Source organism: Adiantum capillus-veneris, chromosome 26 (assembly GCF_014529385.1).
Source record: "Adiantum capillus-veneris isolate H3 chromosome 26, ASM1452938v2, whole genome shotgun sequence".
NCBI lineage: Eukaryota > Viridiplantae > Streptophyta > Polypodiopsida > Polypodiales > Pteridaceae > Adiantum > Adiantum capillus-veneris.
In genome coordinates this window covers 93,449,274-93,467,276 of record NC_140956.1, presented here as the reverse complement: position 1 = coordinate 93,467,276, position 18,003 = coordinate 93,449,274, and the positions used below count along the sequence as shown (strand labels likewise).

At 46.2% G+C, this 18,003-nt stretch overlaps 1 protein-coding gene across 6 annotated transcripts in view; it reads left to right on the top strand.

Moving 5' to 3' along the window:
- Positions 1-18,003, top strand: part of LOC147423825 (DExH-box ATP-dependent RNA helicase DExH7, chloroplastic-like) — a 172,288-nt gene that overhangs the window by 34,007 nt on the left and 120,278 nt on the right. For 4 of the 6 annotated variants that reach the window (XR_015186624.1, XM_086501805.1, XM_086501808.1 and 1 more), the window contains exons 2-4: positions 16,538-16,643; positions 17,128-17,324; positions 17,420-17,473. Coding sequence is in view for 5 of the 6 variants with exons in the window: in XM_086501805.1 (XP_086357931.1) it covers positions 16,538-16,643; positions 17,128-17,324; positions 17,420-17,473 (357 nt within the window). In the remaining variant the exon portion in view is untranslated. Of the gene's footprint in view, positions 1-16,214; positions 16,383-16,537; positions 16,644-17,127; positions 17,325-17,419; positions 17,474-18,003 lie in introns of all 6 variants that reach the window. The other 2 variants (XM_086501807.1, XM_086501806.1) reach the window with 2 other exon arrangements.

Below are 18,003 nucleotides of genomic sequence, written 5' to 3'. Positions count from 1 at the left end.
AGGGATCCATGACCCTGCAAGTTGAGCACCTCTGTCACCCTCTATCAATGTAGTCTGATACCTCATCTATATACATACCAAATAAAGTAGGGGACAGTGGGCATCCCTGCTTTACTCCAACGGTGGAATGAACAATGTTGGAATCCCCTTCTAGGGTACGTACATAACCAATTACTGACCTGTATAAGGCCATGATCCCCCAGATAATCTCTTTGGGGACCCCTAACTCTTGCATTCTGTGCATCAATCTGGCCCTTGGTACTGTATCAAAAGCTTTCCGAAAATCCACAAAGCAACAATACATCCTTTGCCCGCTTGCTCTTCCTTCCTCAATAATGGCTCTGAGCGTAAGAATATGATCCAAAGTGGAATAACCCCTCCTGAATCCAGCTTGTCCTGTTGCCCTTATGCCTTCATTCTCTGCCCATCTACTCAATTTTTGTTCCAGAATGGATGCGTATAGTCGGGTCAGTGTGTGACCCACCATAATGGTACGGTAGTTCCCGGGTATCATAGGATCCCCTGACTTGAAAATAGGTACGATAGTAGATAATTTCCAAGATTCAGGTAATCCTTCACACATGCCCCGATTAAACAGACGAGCAATGACTTCTGAAAGTAGATCCCTTGCATGGATCAGATGTTCTACTACTAAACCCTCATGATCATATGCTCTTCTTGTCTTCGTCTTGTCAATGGATTTTTTCACCATTTCCGTAGTAAAGAAAGTACTAGTAGCAGGGCATGGCTCTAGCGGATCTGGTAATGGAGGCTGTGTAGATACCATATATAATGATGTTACATATTGACCCCAAATCTCACGAGAAGTAATTGTCGGAGGCGATGAGTGCTCGTGAAATAAACGCAAGGCCTCATGTGAGTCCTGACTCAAGAAGAGCTGATATAAATCCTTCTCCAGTTTGGCTAAAAATGCCCTTTTCTTGCGACGTACTATATGCCGAAGAGCAATCCGAGACTGCTTATATGTGATGATCCCAAGTGTAAGCTCTTTCTAGACCTTGGTTCTCGTCTCTCTGCATTCCTCGTCATACCAACTGTTTTGAGGCATGTTCCCAGATCCTCTCTTCTGATCAGGCTGAGTATGTGGGTATGCCTCTTGTGCTGCTCCATGTAGTATCTCTGTTAGCTGAGAAGTAATCTCCTCTATAGTACATACTGGCTCGGCTGCCCACATCCTATTATAGATCTTTTCCACATAGACTGAATCAGTCTCTAGCGTGAAAGTATATCTTGTGTGTGTCTTCTTCCTTTGTACTTGAGAGGCATTGTATTGGAAGGAGATTGATAAGGTCAAGAGAGCATGATCCACTGCAATCCCAACCGGTCTGGGTCCCACCTTAAAGTCCTTGATATTAGAAATAAAGCTTGGTGAAGTCATGACATAATCCACTGTATTGGCCCCATGCCTGTGCGGGAAGCATGTGAATCCCCCAGATAAAGGGAAATTCTCTAGACCATTAAGTATGGCCAAACCATGTGTAGTTGCCATTTCCATGAGATGTCTCCCATATTCAGTGTGTTCTTTATCCTGTGAGTTTCTAGTAAGCCCCTCCTGTGATAAATCCACTTCTCTGAGCATTTCCTCAGAAGTATCATAGAATACTGCTTGAGAGTTGGCCGTTCTGGCATTAAAGTCTCCTAAGAGAACGATGTCTCCATCTCTAGAGAACTCCCATATGTCATTATTCAATATGGAGAAAGGGGACTGTCCTTTAGGTGAGGAGTAGACTGATGTGCTTGGAGGGAAGTAGCATATAGCGATATATAGAAATCTACCTGTCTCGGCTCTCATTCTCACCCACATATACCTTGCTTGTTCATCTTTCCTGATAACCTGTAGTAGTGGTTTCAGCTCCTGGTGAAGTCATGACATAATCCACTGTATTGGCCCCATGCCTGTGCGGGAAGCATGTGAATCCCCCAGATAAAGGGAAATTCTCTAGACCATTAAGTATGGCCAAACCATGTGTAGTTGCCATTTCCATGAGATGTCTCCCATATTCAGTGTGTTCTTTATCCTGTGAGTTTCTAGTAAGCCCCTCCTGTGATAAATCCACTTCTCTGAAGCATTTCCTCAGAAGTATCATAGAATACTGCTTGAGAGTTGGCCGTTCTGGCATTAAAGTCTCCTAAGAGAACGATGTCTCCATCTCTAGAGAACTCCCATATGTCATTATTCAATATGGAGAAAGGGGACTGTCCTTTAGGTGAGGAGTAGACTGATGTGCTTGGAGGGAAGTAGCATATAGCGATATATAGAAATCTACCTGTCTCGGCTCTCATTCTCACCCACATATACCTTGCTTGTTCATCTTTCCTGATAACCTGTAGTAGTGGTTTCAGCTCCTCTTTAAATAAGACTGCTACTCCTCCTGAACCCCGGCTACTTCGTAGAGATCTCTTGTCTGGTCGACCAGTTGTTTCCCATAAATACCCCTTCACAAGTGGCATAAGTTGTCCCGGTATCTGGTGTCTCTGAGTAGAAAACTATGTCTCTGTCCCTAAAGCTGTCTTCAAAGGCACCTACATCTAGCCTATATGATCCATTACAATTCCACGCCGCTATCCGGAGCATCGCCCCATAGGTCTCGCACCGTCATGATGAGCGCTTTTCCAGAACCACTACTTTCCCTCCTCTATAAAAGGCGATTTTCCCCTTTTCTCTTGCTGCCCTGATCTCTGGCATCAACTCTTGCATGTGTGCCACTTGTGCCAATGTAAGGTCATCTCCAAGGAAAATACCGGTTTTCTTAAGAGTTGGCCTCTTCTTTAGAAATTCTTTCCTTATTTCTATATTCGGGAAGCGGAGAATAAGTGCCCTATCCTTTACGTTTCCCTTCTCGTCGATTCCTTTCTTGCCCACTCTCCATACACTTGTGTGAGTAGGCTCTGTGATGCCCATGCGTTGTAGCAGTTCCCCCACTTCTTCATCTACATTCTCTTTGTCTTTGACTCCTGTGACCCGCACATGCAGAGCCCGATTCTTCCTTTTCTGCTCTTCCTCAATGGTCATATTAATAATGGTGGAGGTAGGTGTGGTCTCAGGCATCTGGGCCTTCCCTTTCTTCGCATCCTCAATCCATTTCTCTGCTTCATCAACCTTTTCGTGTGTCTTAACAAGACGTTCCGCCCATGAAGATGCCGTTTTCGATTTCTATTCATCTCCTTCCCGTAGAGCTTTCATCTTATCCTTCATGTCCTCGAGCTCCTTCAACACCGAAGGTTGGTCGTCTCCCTTCTCCTTAGTTGCAGATTTGCAAGCCACAAGTTCTCCTTTTAGCTCCTCGATTATTGCATCTTTTTCCCCTATGCGCTTTTCCATATTTGTTCTCCATGCTTCAAAACTTGCTACTGCCTCATCGAGTTTCTTTTGCATAACGCATTTTGTTACATTTACTTCGGCCTTGATTAGGTTTCTTAATTCCGTTTTCACGATCTGAATTTCCTCATTCTGTATCCCCCGGATCTCTCTCCTTAGTTCTCTCATCATGTCTCCATACATGGAGTTCCTGTAGCTCTCAGCGTTCCCATGCATTTCCTTCCTGATGTCATCCCTCATATAGTTTAGCTCTGATTTGAGCATCACTGGGACCTTCTCCATCAGCAGCTCATCATGTATCCTGGAGGTTTTCCCAACTCGTAAGGATCTTGGCGATAGTACAGTATCTTTGTTTCTCCGTTTGAAAGTAGCCGTTGTTTTTTTTGGGGTGGTGTACCTATCTACACCCGGCCCTTCCCCTTCGGTAGGCGGATCCATCGAACCCGAGCCACAAATGTGGGGTAGAGAGAGAGAGAGAGAGAGAGAGAGAGAGAGAGAGAGAGAGAGAGAGAGAGAGAGATTAACGTCCTATCGAGGCCAAAGCTGACCTATAGGACAAATCAGAATACATCCTTGGTTACAGTGTCTTCCATCATAGCAAATTTAAAATAAAATAAAACTACCTCAGTAGCTCAGAGCTCCATGGTCATGAGCTTACCATTACAACATGTATTACCCATGCTTTCTACATATAAAGAAAAGAAAGATGTGCAATCAAGTTTCTTTAGTTTCCTGTGCTTGAGGTGATTTGTTGACAAAGTCTCTAATGATGGCTCTTCCTTCTCTATAGACTGCCCACTTCCCCTTTTTCCTTGCTTCTCTTACTTTTTCTAGTTCTGCTGATCTGTTCTTTAATTGGGTAGGTGTCAGCTCATCTGATATCCAAACGGATGTACCTTTTAATGACCTTGTCTGCTTCAAGACTGCTATCTTTTCTTTCATATCATAGTAGAAAACCTTTGCTTGTTTCCCTTTGACTTCCACATGCATTGGCTCTCCCAAATCGATGAAGGGGACCACCCGAGACAATCGTTTAGTCAGTGTATCTGTCTCTACAGTGTATTCAGGTTCCTCTTGTTCATCTTCATGCCTTTGCGTGTCCCACCCATCGGGAAGACCTCCAATTCGAATATGTCTTTCTATGCTCTATACTCTCTCTTGAGAGAGAGAGAGAGAGAGAGAGAGAGAGAGAGAGAGAGAGAGAGAGAGAGAGATATTTTATGCGCCCTCAGGGCTTGGTTACACAGAGAGTGAGAGAGAGGGAGTGAGAGAACGAGAGGGAGTGTGAGTAAGAGAGAGAGAGACTAGATGAATAATAGATGAGAGGGAGAGAGAGAGTTGTCCCATGCATGGCGGCCCCCTGTGGGTTGACGAACGAGAGGGGGAGAGAGGGTTTCCGGTTGCATGTGATAATGAAGGAGGGAGAGGGGAATAATGGAGGAGAGGGGGAAGGGTGGTGCCAAGGGAGGGGCAGCCCACTGTGAGCGCATGCATGGGAGGGAAGAGAGTGGCGGGGCGGCAACAACAAAAAAAGAACATTTTTTAATTTTTTTATATTACCAAGCTCCCTTTTTTTTTTTGGCTGGTTATCGGCCATCAATACCACTTAAAACCGGCCATCAATACCACTTAAGTATGCCAAAAATCAAATCACATCCTTTGAGAGGAGAAATCACAAACGACGACGAAAACCGACATTTTGAATCAACACTGTCACATTAGGACATTCATACGTGAACGAAGAGTGCATGCCAAGAGCAAGTCCAAAGATCACAATGGGATCTATGGGGAGAGCTTCTAAATGTGTGCTCTTGACGAGAGAGTCACTAATCACATCATGCATACTACCCGAATCAAACAAGATCATAACACTGCAGGAGAGAGTCATCTACATGATCATGAGAAACTTCCGACACATTAGTGTTCTCACTGAGTGCATTCACAGATGATGTGGATTTTGTGGGTTCTCTAGGGTCTTCCTTAGAACAATCTCGTTCATGTGACCTTTAGTGTGACACTTAAAACATCTTTTGTCTCGTGCATATTCGGCTCGTCCTTCAAGAGTTAACCTACCTCCTAAGATTCCTTGAGCAGTTTTTTCATCAGGTGTCAACTTAGGGGTTTTTTGAGTTTTAACCTTTCCTTTATTATCATTGTGAGAATTCTATGCTCTAGGTGTAGAAGAAGATTGAGATGAAGAATTACCTTCATGCTGCTTACCAATGGTCTTACGTGCTTACCATTCGGTTAGTCTTGAGAAGTACTCGACTTGTTCTCCTACGGCTTGCCTTTGGTGTGCTTCATTTCTTGTGCTAAGGCGATTCTGACGGCGTCATTATAGTCCTTATGGCTGAAACCTTGTACATCGAACTTGATGTACTGGTCTAACCCAAAGAGGAAAGCCTCCTTGCGATCCTCATCCGACTTTCGCAATTGAACGCCAATCTGCAAAATACGGTTAGAAAAAGACATAACAGGGGATCCATTTTGCTTAAGACCACGCCAATCTTCTTTTAACCGATCAAGGTATTGTGGTGGCATGAAGCGAGCCTTGAGCTTGTCTTGGAAGTCGGCCCAACTGATAGAGAGGGGTACGCCTTCCTTTGCACGCTCAAGATGCTCAGCTAACTGTGACTCTTGCCAAGCTTGATACCAATTAATGGCATCACCTGCTAGATACAGGGCAATAGTCAACACTTTATTGTCGCTTGTTTTCTTGTTAGTCGCAAAGTAGGCATTAAATTGATGCAATCAAGAATGAATTACAGAAGAATCCATCTTACCATCATACTTACTAAACGTCAACTTCTTAGTGACAAGATTGTTGGAATCTTCGTCTCTACTTGGGCTACCTGATGACTCGCCGCCTCCTTGAGTGGCTCGGACTTCGAGTAGAGTAGCTGTAGGACCAACTCCTGCATGCGTTGGTCTCTCTACGCCTCTTGCTCTAACTCCATAGCTGCTTGCTTCTCTTCGGCCGCTATGCATTGAGCCTTGGGTGCTTTCTCACTCTCGAGCTCCATAGTTGCCCTTTGTTCTTCGGCCGCCATGCGTGCTTGTTCATGCTCCATGGCTGCCCTTCTTTCTTCCATGGCGGCACGTTGCACCTCTTGTTGTAGCATCATCTCTATCATTGACTTGACCAAAGCCTCCATAGGATTTGGTGCAATCCGCGGCGTGGATGGTGATGGGGAAGGATCTGGGAACATCCTCCTGGTTTAGAAACTACTTCTTCTCCAACTCCACTCTCATCACCTTCACGTTGACAGAAGAAAGCCAAGACCCAAAACCTCTATAGCTAGGCCTTTCTGCCAGTTCGGATCATCAACCTATCCACTCAAACACCTGCAACTACCAGTTTAAAGACTGTATCCAGCTGTCAACCCAAACCCTTGGCCATGGGGGCTACAAGAAACACCACTTATAATTCCTAGTGCATCCTCTGTCATGTAGCAGTACATGTAAGAACATGGCTAAAATAAAAGAGTGTATTGAAGGTGGTTTTATCTCTCTGTTGGAGTTTTTCGAAGACAAGGAGCTGCTCACTTTCTACACAAGGTGCAAACGGGCCAGCAAGACTAAGTGCAAGTCAATCCGCCTTTGATTGCAATTCCTTTGTCTGCAGCTCAGATGCTTACTCTAAATCCTCTTTTTCACATGAAACCACATTTGTTTTAAAACCAAAAGCATACAGAAACTGAAAATCGGGAAGATTCCCTGATGGATTGAAGTTGACGCCGTCTTTGATCACCAGCCTTGGAGCCTAGTCCTTTCTTCCTATGATGCCATACTCAGCCCCTCGCTGATTTATATATACTCTTGCCCCCAGCTAGTATCTCTTGGCTTCTCCAAGTATCCATAGCCAACCTCGACCTGATGGATCTCCTTGCCCTTATATGCAGCCCATGCGTCACCAGATGGTGGTCCTTTCAAGTCGGTCACCTACTCTTTAATCATAAGCCGCCTCCCCGTTCTCTGCATGCAAGTGGCCTCCAATACCCTCCTCCAACCTGGCGCTTATGCTTGCAACCAACGCCAGCTGCTCACGATTTTCTTCTTTTCTGGTCGCCCTCCTCTTATCAACTCTCCTTCTATATGCAGTTGCGCCCTCTACAATAAGCCCTGGCTGCTTTGAGAGCCCTCACTCAGTCTTAATCTCCTACTCACACCCTGACGGCTCCCCCTAATTGCTTCTTTGAATCACCTCCCTTCAGCCCTTGAGCATGGAAAATCGGCATGCACCTCCTTCACCCTTGGCAGTCCATGTCAACCTTCAGCTTCGAGACCTCAACTTGCAGGAGTTCGATGCCCACAACCAGCTCCCCCTACTCTATAGCCCTGTTGAAGTCCCCTCTCTTACTAGCCTCTCTCTATGGAGACCTCCTGCTGCTCCTTATGAGCTCGCTTCAGAGCTCGACCTGCAGCTCGATGATCGACGGGCATCCCCTTCTTCTGCTTTCCTGGGTCTATCCTTCACATGCTCTCCTTTGTGAGCTTCTGTAGCTGCCACTCCTTTTTTTCCTTCTCTGGCCCTCTCCCTGTATGCTCTCTCTCGCCCCCTTTCTCCTTGGCAGCTTCTGCACGTGCAGGCCCATGATCCCAATCATTGCAGACCCCCTTTCTTAAGAACTCAATTCACTTTTTCCCTTAATTATTTAGCCAAGGTCCGATTCCCACCCAAGCATTGGTATTATTTGGTCCGATGCATGAGCTCCTCGTTGTAATTGCATCATCTCACCATCTTAACTCTGAACTTGACAAGCCGTTACGTTCACTTTACTGGCTCCACCCCAAGCAATACCCAATGCCTATGAAGGCTGCTGATGTAGCCTCATTCATCACAACCTGAATGATGCTCGACCCTCAATTATCTTTGCAAGAAGATCGGTCATAAACAATGGATATCAACATCAAGGTAGACATCTCGAATAGAAACATTCTATAGAGATTAAAGACCCTTGCCAAAAGCTTCAAGTGCATCCGTTCTTTGCAAACTTGATCAAACGGCGAGTTGTAGACCATAGCCAGGAGCACACATCAAAAATTGGCATTGCCCAGCACTGTACAAGCAACCATATCACACTCAAAAATGGAAAAAGTCGCCACACCATATGTACAAGAGCTGGCAAACTTCAAACCGAAAAAATCCCATCATAGTTTGCCAACCCCCCTAGCCTGCTGGAGCATTCATGCTCAACAGCAACACTAGTAGATGCTCACTCCACCTGGATCCCACACAAAACAGCTTGGCCTTCCATACATCAAAAGCTTAATCAAACTTCCACCTGGCGCCCAAGGAAAACCTCGAGAGATGCCATACACCAACCTTTCACCAAAAAAACCATCAATTACTTTGCCATAGACCTGCATGTGCATCATAAAATTTCCTTCTTTATTATCCCCTACACAACCACCTACATTTGGGCCAACATAGGGCATATGGCACTTGGAAGCCTTGGAAACATCTATAGCATCACCATAAGTAACAAAAGTAGCCCTCAAAAGGCATTGAAAAGCATACATCCCTGCAAAGAGGCATACCCAGCCCCTAAACACATTGGAGACATCTGCACAAGCATCTTTTTTCCATGAAGCACCCATAATTTTCTCAAGATGCATTTCTTCATCAAGAAGATAGTCAAAAAACTCACTAGTCACATCTTGCGGCATGCAAGTATCAAAGGAAGAAGAGAGGGATACACCATCACCTGCTTCAAGCATAAGGCTATCAAAAAAACCGATATCATCAAGTGCACCTTGGCGGCCTTGCGCTCACACCAAGGTTGCTTTTTCCCACCTCACATCGATTGGCCTGCCGCTAAGTGCAAGGTCCGCTCTCAATTAGTGGAAAAGAGGAAGGAGGGGAGGCTGGACAAGCCCTTCTTTCTTGGGTTACCTGCCACTCTTCAAAAACACAGATTAGGGATCGACATGCCCAAGAGGTCTTGGGTTATGTGCGACCACAAGAAGCAAAAAAAATTTCGTGCGGTTTTTGTGCTTCTTTCCTTGAGTGATGATACCGAACACTGCCAAAGAGCTCTGATACCAATGTAATGTGCAGCGGAAGTGAATAATGGTGTATGGCTCAGAATGAGTGATCACTGGGTGCTCAAGGTTCCTTTTACTGATGGGAAGGGAGAGCCTTTCTTGACTTAATGAGAGAATGTGCAATGACCAAAACAAGAGAGTGAAATGCAAACTGTGAGTGAGTGCAAGAGAGAGAGAGAGAGAGAGAGAGAGAGAGAGAGAGAGAGAGAGAGAGAGAGACGACACCAGATGGGGTCCCAAACCCCCCTCCAAGGGCCCCTCCTCTCTATTGCTAAAGAGGTATTTGCTTTAGATTGCACAAAGTCTGGCACAATGCTTCTAGATGTAGTGGTACTTGACGACAATGACAACGACGGCGACCATGACCACGATGACGACGGCAACGACGATGTCGAGGCTGAATTCTGAAAATGCTAGGTACTTTTGCGGTGGATCTGCTACTATGGCGGTTCTACGGGGCTGATCTGCAACCGCTGATGCAAGCGAGGCTGAGAATGCAAAAACGCTAATTGTGTGTGGCTGAAAACAGAAATTTCTGGCTGATCTGGGCTTAATCTGCAAAATGCTGGCTCGTGTCTGCTGAAAACAGAAAACACCAGGCTGCAATGGATGTTAGGGTCATGACGGCAAGGATCTGCAATGGATGATGCGGGTTCTCACGAGGCTAAGGGCTGAAAACTGAAAACGCTGGTTTCTTGCTGAAAACACTGGTCCTTGATGAGGAGAAATGCTGGAAAGCCTGAGGTGCTGTGGGTTACTGACCTCCTTGTGTGTAGCAGGCTACAGTGTCACTTTCATAGGACACACAATTACTATAGTTGGTCTGGTCTGGTTCACACTGGACGGACTCTTTGGGCTGGGCAGTGACACATGGCAGGGATACGGACGGTGGTCTAGTCGACATCGTGGCCAGGCCCATGGCTAGGTCACCACCTCCACTCAGTCTGGAGATATACTTAGATGGCTGACATTTATGAGCCGTTGGTGGCTCTTTATGGTGGTACATGTGAGTAGTATTTGTTGGGTCAGGATTGTCATCTTCTTGATATATGGTGTCTAGGGTCGTCGTCTAGAGCAGCGAGTCTATACACAGCACGTCTGTACCATCCCTGCACATCTGAGCCTCGACACCCCCATTGTACCTGTGAGTCCTGCGCTGGAGCTGAGTGTGCTGCCACGCCAGAGACTGTATCGGTTCTCTGAGATAGTCGAGTCCATATGTTTGCTGTGTCTCTGTGTTGATCAGCTATTGTTTCCTTTGTTTTCATTCTGTTTCGAGTGAGACGTCATGCACATTGCACTGAGGAGCACCCACTGTAGAGAGCACGACACACTATCCGTGCTACATGTGCTCTCATTTCTGGCACGCCCGATGGGACCTCAACTGAAGTCTCACTCTCTGTTGAGGTACAAATACAGAAGCTAGCTGGTTTTTACCTAGCTTCGCCTACTTTGCCTTGCATTGTGCAGCCTGCTATCTGGTCCTCTCTTACCTTGGTCCAACCAGCTCTCGTCCTGGTCTAGGCCTTCCTCGTCCCTGGTCTAGTCCCTCCTCGTCCCTGGTCCAGCCTGGTGGTCTAGTCACTTGCCCTGGTCTAGTAGAGTCTAGACCTGTGTTCAGCTAGTTAAAGGTCTTCTTGCCAAAGCTTGGTTGGGTTTGTGGTCGCTGCATGACACATACAAGGCGGTCATTAGAGCGTCAAAGCGCACTACTGAGTTCTCTGAAGTCCTACAACAGAAGACGACCCTTGGTACCTAGTAGAAGTCCACCAACCTCATCACCCATACCTCCACATACGGCATCACGCATTCCTCCATCCGGTTCCACATCTTCCAGGTCACCTTCCCCAGTAAAGCTCTCTCCTATTTTGTTACAGTAGGCTATTGAGCAACGGGCTCCTGAGGAAGAGGCCATGGAGGCATTGACTAGTGTTTTGGCCAAGGTAAACATTAAGTTTCCTACCTTCAAGGGACTCTCCTCAGAAGATGCAGACGACCATGCAAGGAGGTTTGTATTTCTCTGTAGAGGTCGTGGTCTTAATAGAGAAGATGCTTATTTGGTACTCTTTCCCTCTACCTTGGATGGCTTAGTAGATAAATGGTACAGTCAGTTTGCAAAGAACCATTCTACTACTTGGGCAGCTTTAAGACAACAATTCTGTGCAACATTCAGGCCAGGTGACTACCAGGAAAAGGTTTTGGATGAGTTGGCCAACATGGTGCTCCAACCAGAGGAGACTTTTGTAGAACTCATGACTAAAACCAAGTCTCTGGTTGCCAAGCTTCCTCTGCAGCCAGGGGAATTTATGGTTAAGAAGTGGGTGGAGAAGGCTCTTCCCAAAACTTCCCAGCAAAAACTCCGAGAGAGTTTTAGACCTGACGCCACTCTGGAGGAGTTTGTCGCGGTTGCTACTAGGATAGAGGGAGGTAGGAAGCTGTTCACCCACTCCAATCAGGTAGAAACCCCCTCAGTGTTTTCAAAAAGTCCTTCTGATCCGTTAACTTCTTTACGCAGGGAACTGGAAGCCCTAAAGTTACATCAAGCTCTTCAAGAGGAGGGTCCTTCTCTCTTCGACATGAGAAGCCTCCACATCACGAGGCATTGGAACAGATCAAGCGTGAGCTAGAAGAGCTCAAGTCTCAGCAGGAGACTAAGGCTATTGTTTGGTGTAGCTCATGCCGCTCTCCAGGGCACCCTCCATAGGAATGTCCCCTTTGGGTTTACTGCCACTTCTGTGAAAAGTCTGGACATGAGGACAAGGACTGCTACTACCTAAAGGGATTGCGACAAATACAACAAAGTCTTGGTCCTACTCTTCAACAAGGGCCAGCACCTGCATCCAACATGGTTTCTCCCTGTGGCCATCCGCACCATATGCCACCTTTGCTGACAACCCCTCCTATGCAAGGTATGCAGAGCACTTTTCCCTCTCAGAGCTTTTATCATACCCATGCTCCCTCATCACCTCAAAGCTTCTATGCCTCCATCTCCAACTCCATGTACCAGGAGCAAGGACCACCTCGCCCTTTGACTCGCCCTTTGAATCGGCCCATTTTGTGCTACAGATGCGGGGAATATGGGCATTACCAAAGCAAATGCCCCCTGCCAGAAGGGTCCCCTCCCTACTGTCATTGCCCTGAAACAAAGGATCACTACAGTAAGGATTGCCCTAAATTTCGTGCATCTACGGCTGCGAACCCAAGTCAAAGCCAAAATGAGTTTACCTTTCCCAAGCTCAATTTGATAGCAGTGAGCCCCACTCCTAAACCACCCCCTTCCGCCCATGTGGTTACCACTCAAGAGAAGTTGCAGTTGGTAGAGGAGCTAGCGGGCATCCTCACCCGGGCCCAAAGAGCCGCTCTCGGTCTTAGCATTCCAGCAAGTTCCAACTCCCCCACACATTCTCACACCAGTGGATACCCTGCCTTCAGTTGTTAACAAGCCTTCCCCCAGTGCCATGAAAGAATCCAAATCTTTGCTCTCCGATATTGATGAAGCTTTCTTGGAAGCAGTTTCCGATCTACAGAAGATCAAGGTACCAGAGAAACCACTGGTAGAACAGGAAAAGCTTACAGCAGAGATAGTCTTGAAGAACACCTTCCAACAAGGGTCCCTCTGACATGCTGCGACTAGATGCGAGTTTTAGAAGTGACACCCTTGCTGTTATTCAGTCTCTTTACCCCGGAGCAAGTCCTAGTGGCGGGCACCTCCCAGTGCGACCATCAGAGTCCTATATGATATCCGATCCTGCTGCTCCCCTCACTGATTATAGAAGCCGTTGTCTGACAATGTCCATCTTGGGGCAGCAATTTTCAGGAGTAATTGTGGATGGTGGATCTGGCATCAATATGATGCCTGAGTTCACTATGATGGCTTTAGGCCTGTAGCGTACTCAACTTGCCCCCTTCACAGTAACATTGGCCGACCAGAGGACAGATACCTGGTGGGCATAGTGGAAAAGGTGCCTCTGCAGGTACAAGATTTCACTTTTAGTTTGGATTTTGTTGTGATTCGTCTTCCACAGGTGGAGGGCGGATTTCCCTTGCTCATCTGTAGACCATGGCTGCGACACACTAAAGCACTTCATGATTGGGGAAACGATGCCATGTGGATACATACTCCTGGCTCTCCGATGCAACCCATTCACCTAGAAGGAGGCATGGATCCCGTTGTGCAACATAGTTCTTTGTCCCTAGCAACCAACCTTGAATTGGAACAGCCTACTCCACGTGACGAGTCAGACGAGGATCTGTTGGAGTGGTTGGATGCTACCAAATCTATGCCCTATTATAGAGTCTCTATTCACTCTTTGCCTGAAGATACACCCTCTTCCAATGTTTCCACAGTAACTAAACCTAATAGGCCACTTGAGCCAGCACAAAGGTTGAAGGTCACAGAAGCTACTCCCCGTGCGCCCTTGGTGGTAGCCTTTGGATCTGGTGAGCCTATGAAGAATCATAGAAGCAGAAAGAAAGAGAAGGTCAACAACCTTCAACATCAGCCCCATCGGTGTCTGCTTCTTCGACCATAACAAAGCTCTCCTGTGTGTCTAGCGAACTCCCTTCACAAAGCTTCCTCAAGACGGGATACAACCAAAACCATGTTGATTTCAAGCTTGATATATTCCCTAATCATGGTATCTCTCTGCTCCATCTCCCCTCACTACCCCTCTCTCTCCCTCGCCCCTACCCACCAACCCTCCCCCTACCTAGGCCTCGCCCCTTACCTACCCCTCCCCCTCCCCCTCCCTAGGCCTCGCCCTCCCCCCCCCCCTACCTAGGCCTCGCCCCCTACCTACCCCTTACCCTCCCCCTACCTAGGCCTTGCCCCCTACCTACCCCTCGCCCCCCTACCTAGACTCGCCCCCTACCTACCCCCTACCTACCCCTCGCCCCACTACCTAGGCAGACGAGCAAGATGAAGAACCTTTTGGCTGTTTCCTTGTGGCTTTCAAGCATTCACCTGGTTGCCATCCCGTTGCTGTTAATGCTCTTCAATCTGCCATCACGATGGAAAGTGTTGCAAGGTTCATCTGCAAGCATGGACCATGTCATTTTCCTCTCACTATGGTTATGGAAAATAAAGTTGCGTTGGATCCAAACCGAGCATATCTCTTTGTTGTGGAGCCTCATTCTGTTTTGCCAATTGGGATTCTTGGACTATGCAATCATATTGGGTTCCTACCTATTCAAAGGCTTAAGGCGTTTGCAAGCAGTGCAATGTTTTTAACTCCACTTTTTGAGGCATGTAAGGTAATGGTTGGGCCTAGCACCTGCTTCACGAAAGATGTACGGATGCAGTACCTAGTGGTTTTCTTTCACAGTTTCTTCAGTATTCCTCTCACCGAGACAGTGAGCGGTCTTGTGGCGGGCAACTTGTAGCAGGCTACAGTGTCACTTCACATGACACACAGTTAGTACAGTTGGTCTGGTCTGGTTCACAGTTAGTACAGTTGGTCTGGTTTGGTTCACACTGGACGGACTCTTTGGGCTGGGTAGTGACACGTAGCAGGGATACGAACGGTGGTCTAGGGGACATCGTGGCCAGGTCACCACCTCCATGGCCAGGTCACCACCTCCACTCAGTCTGGAGATAGACTTAGGTGGTTGCATTTATGAGCCGTTGGTTGCTCTTTATGGTGGTACATGTGAGTAGTATCTGTTGGGTCAGGATTGTCATCTTCTTGATATATGGTCCAACGTCGTCGTCTAGAGCAGCGAGTCTATACACAGCACGTCTGCACCATCCTTGCACATCTGAGCCTCGACACCCCCATTGTACCTGTGAGTTCTTGTGTTGGAGTTGAGTGTGCTGCCACGCCAGAGTCTGTATCGGTTCTTTGAGATAGTCTAGTCCATATGTTTGCTGTGTCTCTGTGTTGATCAGCTATTGTTTCCTTTGTTTTTATTCTGTTTCGAGTGAGACGTCTCGCACATTGCACTGAGGAGCACCCATTGTAGAGAGCACGACACACTATCCGCGCTACATTGTGTTTCCTCCGTTTCTTCTGCTTTTTCTAGGCGCCCTGGCCCTGCTTATATAGATGCATATTGCTGGGTCGATCAACCTTCCATTCAGCCCACGATTCTGGAAAATAAGAATGGGATAAAGTCACTTATAAAATAAAGGTGGTTCCCACTCGCGGTCGGAAATTGGATCTATGCGGTGGAACATGCTCATACTGGGTACTGGATCATGATGCTTATGCTATGGGTTGTGCAATCAGAGGGTATGCAGCTACTCTAAGTGCCTGGACATGCATGGCCCGCGTACATGCTCACAAGGGTGCCAGAACACTTCCCAGGCTACCTAAACCCTAGAGGTAGGAACAACTTGTCTACATGCACATAGGGTTAGATGTGCACGTGACAATGTTGAGTGCAGGTTGTCTAATGTGCTGAATAATTCGCTTTTCTGGTTGAAAGGATTCCTTGAATGTCATAATCGGTTTGCTACTTTGGTTGGGCCTTTTTAGTACATAAACAGCTGGAACAGACACATGCGCTTTCTATTATGAAGCTGAATTTGGTTGGGCTTTTTCAGTCCTTATTAACATAAGCAGTGAGTGGGTAACAATACATCATGCGTAACAAAACTGTATTGTGTCTGTCCTACAAGGGAAATTCACTAGGTAAGGTGAGACTGGAACTTTCGCAAAAGTTCAATTCTCTATTGAGAGAAAATGACAGTTATGGCAGAACAGCGCTTGGCAATAGGTCATTTTTTGTCAGGGTTATCTATTCTGGATATTGCATACGCATACATCTATCAAGTGAATTGTGCTTTTCTGATGAGGTGTACTCATGACACGAGAGTCTGAAACAGGCACTTGTATTAAGAGCTGGACTGGCCTTGGGGGGACGCCCAAAAAAGAAGGGATCATTGTAGTGTCTTTTTATAGGGCCAGGCTAAGGATATATCAACACGGGCAAGTGATGTGGTTGAGTGCACATGCATCACCAATAACATAGCAAGAGTAGACAGACGACGTTGGTAAATTCCCTTTTGCATGGACATAAGTCATTTCACTTTGAATTACTTGGTTTGACTTTTATTTTGGTTTCTCATTACAATTCAACAGGAGTTTTGGTGCCTTGCTTAACTCATTTTTTGTGTGCTGCACATTTTCACTTGAATTTGTCTCTTAGGGTGAAGCTGCTCTATCGGATGTACTTGATTGGCTCTGTTTAAACGTACCAGGGGATGAACTGCCCAAAAAGTTTTCTTCTGGTGGTGTGAATGTGGATATGGAAGGTATGTAAATTCGCTCCTTTTAGGTGGCACAGCCCCATTAGTACACCTTCAGTACCTAAGCAAGAAACTTAACATGTATCTGTGTGTGTGCTAGCTTTATAGTATTATGCTATATATATAAAGTTTTTGATGGCTTCAAATGATACTTTGCATTTTACGTATTTAAATGTTAGAATAGAAGAAATGTGCAGCAAATGTCCTGAAGTCATACACTCCAGCGTTCTCATTATTTTCAGTTCAAAACATATAGGTACTTATGTTAAAACATCATGGACAAGCTTACTATAATAAGATATCTTGATATTGGTATTTGGGATCTCTTCTTACTTTTTCCTTTGCTGCTTAGGAGTAGTTTCTATTCTTGTGCCAGTGCAACTGTCAACACCTGTTGTTGTGATGAGAATGTTCATGAATTTATTAGATTGTCATGTCAAGTGCTTTTAAAATGATGGACTTATGCATGATAGATCTATCTGGAGTGTAGGAGCATCTGTGCAATTACTGGCTGCAGCTAAGGAAGATTGGGTTCCTCCCAACTCAACACCATGTGACTTTGGTGACCAAGATGATGAACTAGGACTTGTGGTCAAAACTACACCTAGTGAAGAAAATGAGCAGGACAAGGATATGAAAGCAAAGCAAGCAGACTGGATTCGGCAGTATATGAATCAGTTAGCTGAGGTGACTTTCCATTGCAGTGAAAGGAAGATCTTTTTGGTAAAAAATGTTTCAAATTGGTTAAGCTCACCAAGCAATAAAATTGAAATGAAATATAGGAGGATGAAGGTAGCAGCCCCTCAACAAGCGGTGGTGCTGATTTAGATTGGGAGGTATTCAGCTGAATCACAAGTTAAGTTTTTGTTTTAATTTCATATGATTGGGCAACCAACACGTAGTGTATTTGAGTTTGCGGCGGTGTGATATTTTTTTCTATATTCCTAGATATTAGGATGGGTGCCTCAGTTTTGTCCGTTGCCAGTATCAACAAGGCCCTTAGGTAAGGGCGGTTATCAGGTCCTGTCAATAGGACCCTGGGGTCATTTGTGGGCTATATCTTGTGTGATTATTACGCTGGTGGTATGGCATGCCAGGCCTTGAGGTGTGGCATTAAGCCGGAGTAGCTGCAGGATCCCAAGCTTGGGGGATGAGCCAGTTACGCTCCATGGCTGGTATGCGACTGAATGTCTTCCCTTATGCCATTTTATGCGCATGTTTGGCTTGTCATGTCATGTGTGCAGAAAGAATAACATGGGTATTAGAGCAGTTTCCTGCTCTCTTACACATGACATGGCAATATGTAGGAAACCACTAGAGCCCATGGGATCGTGATGGTTTAGTGCAAGAGGTCCGCTCGCCTTCC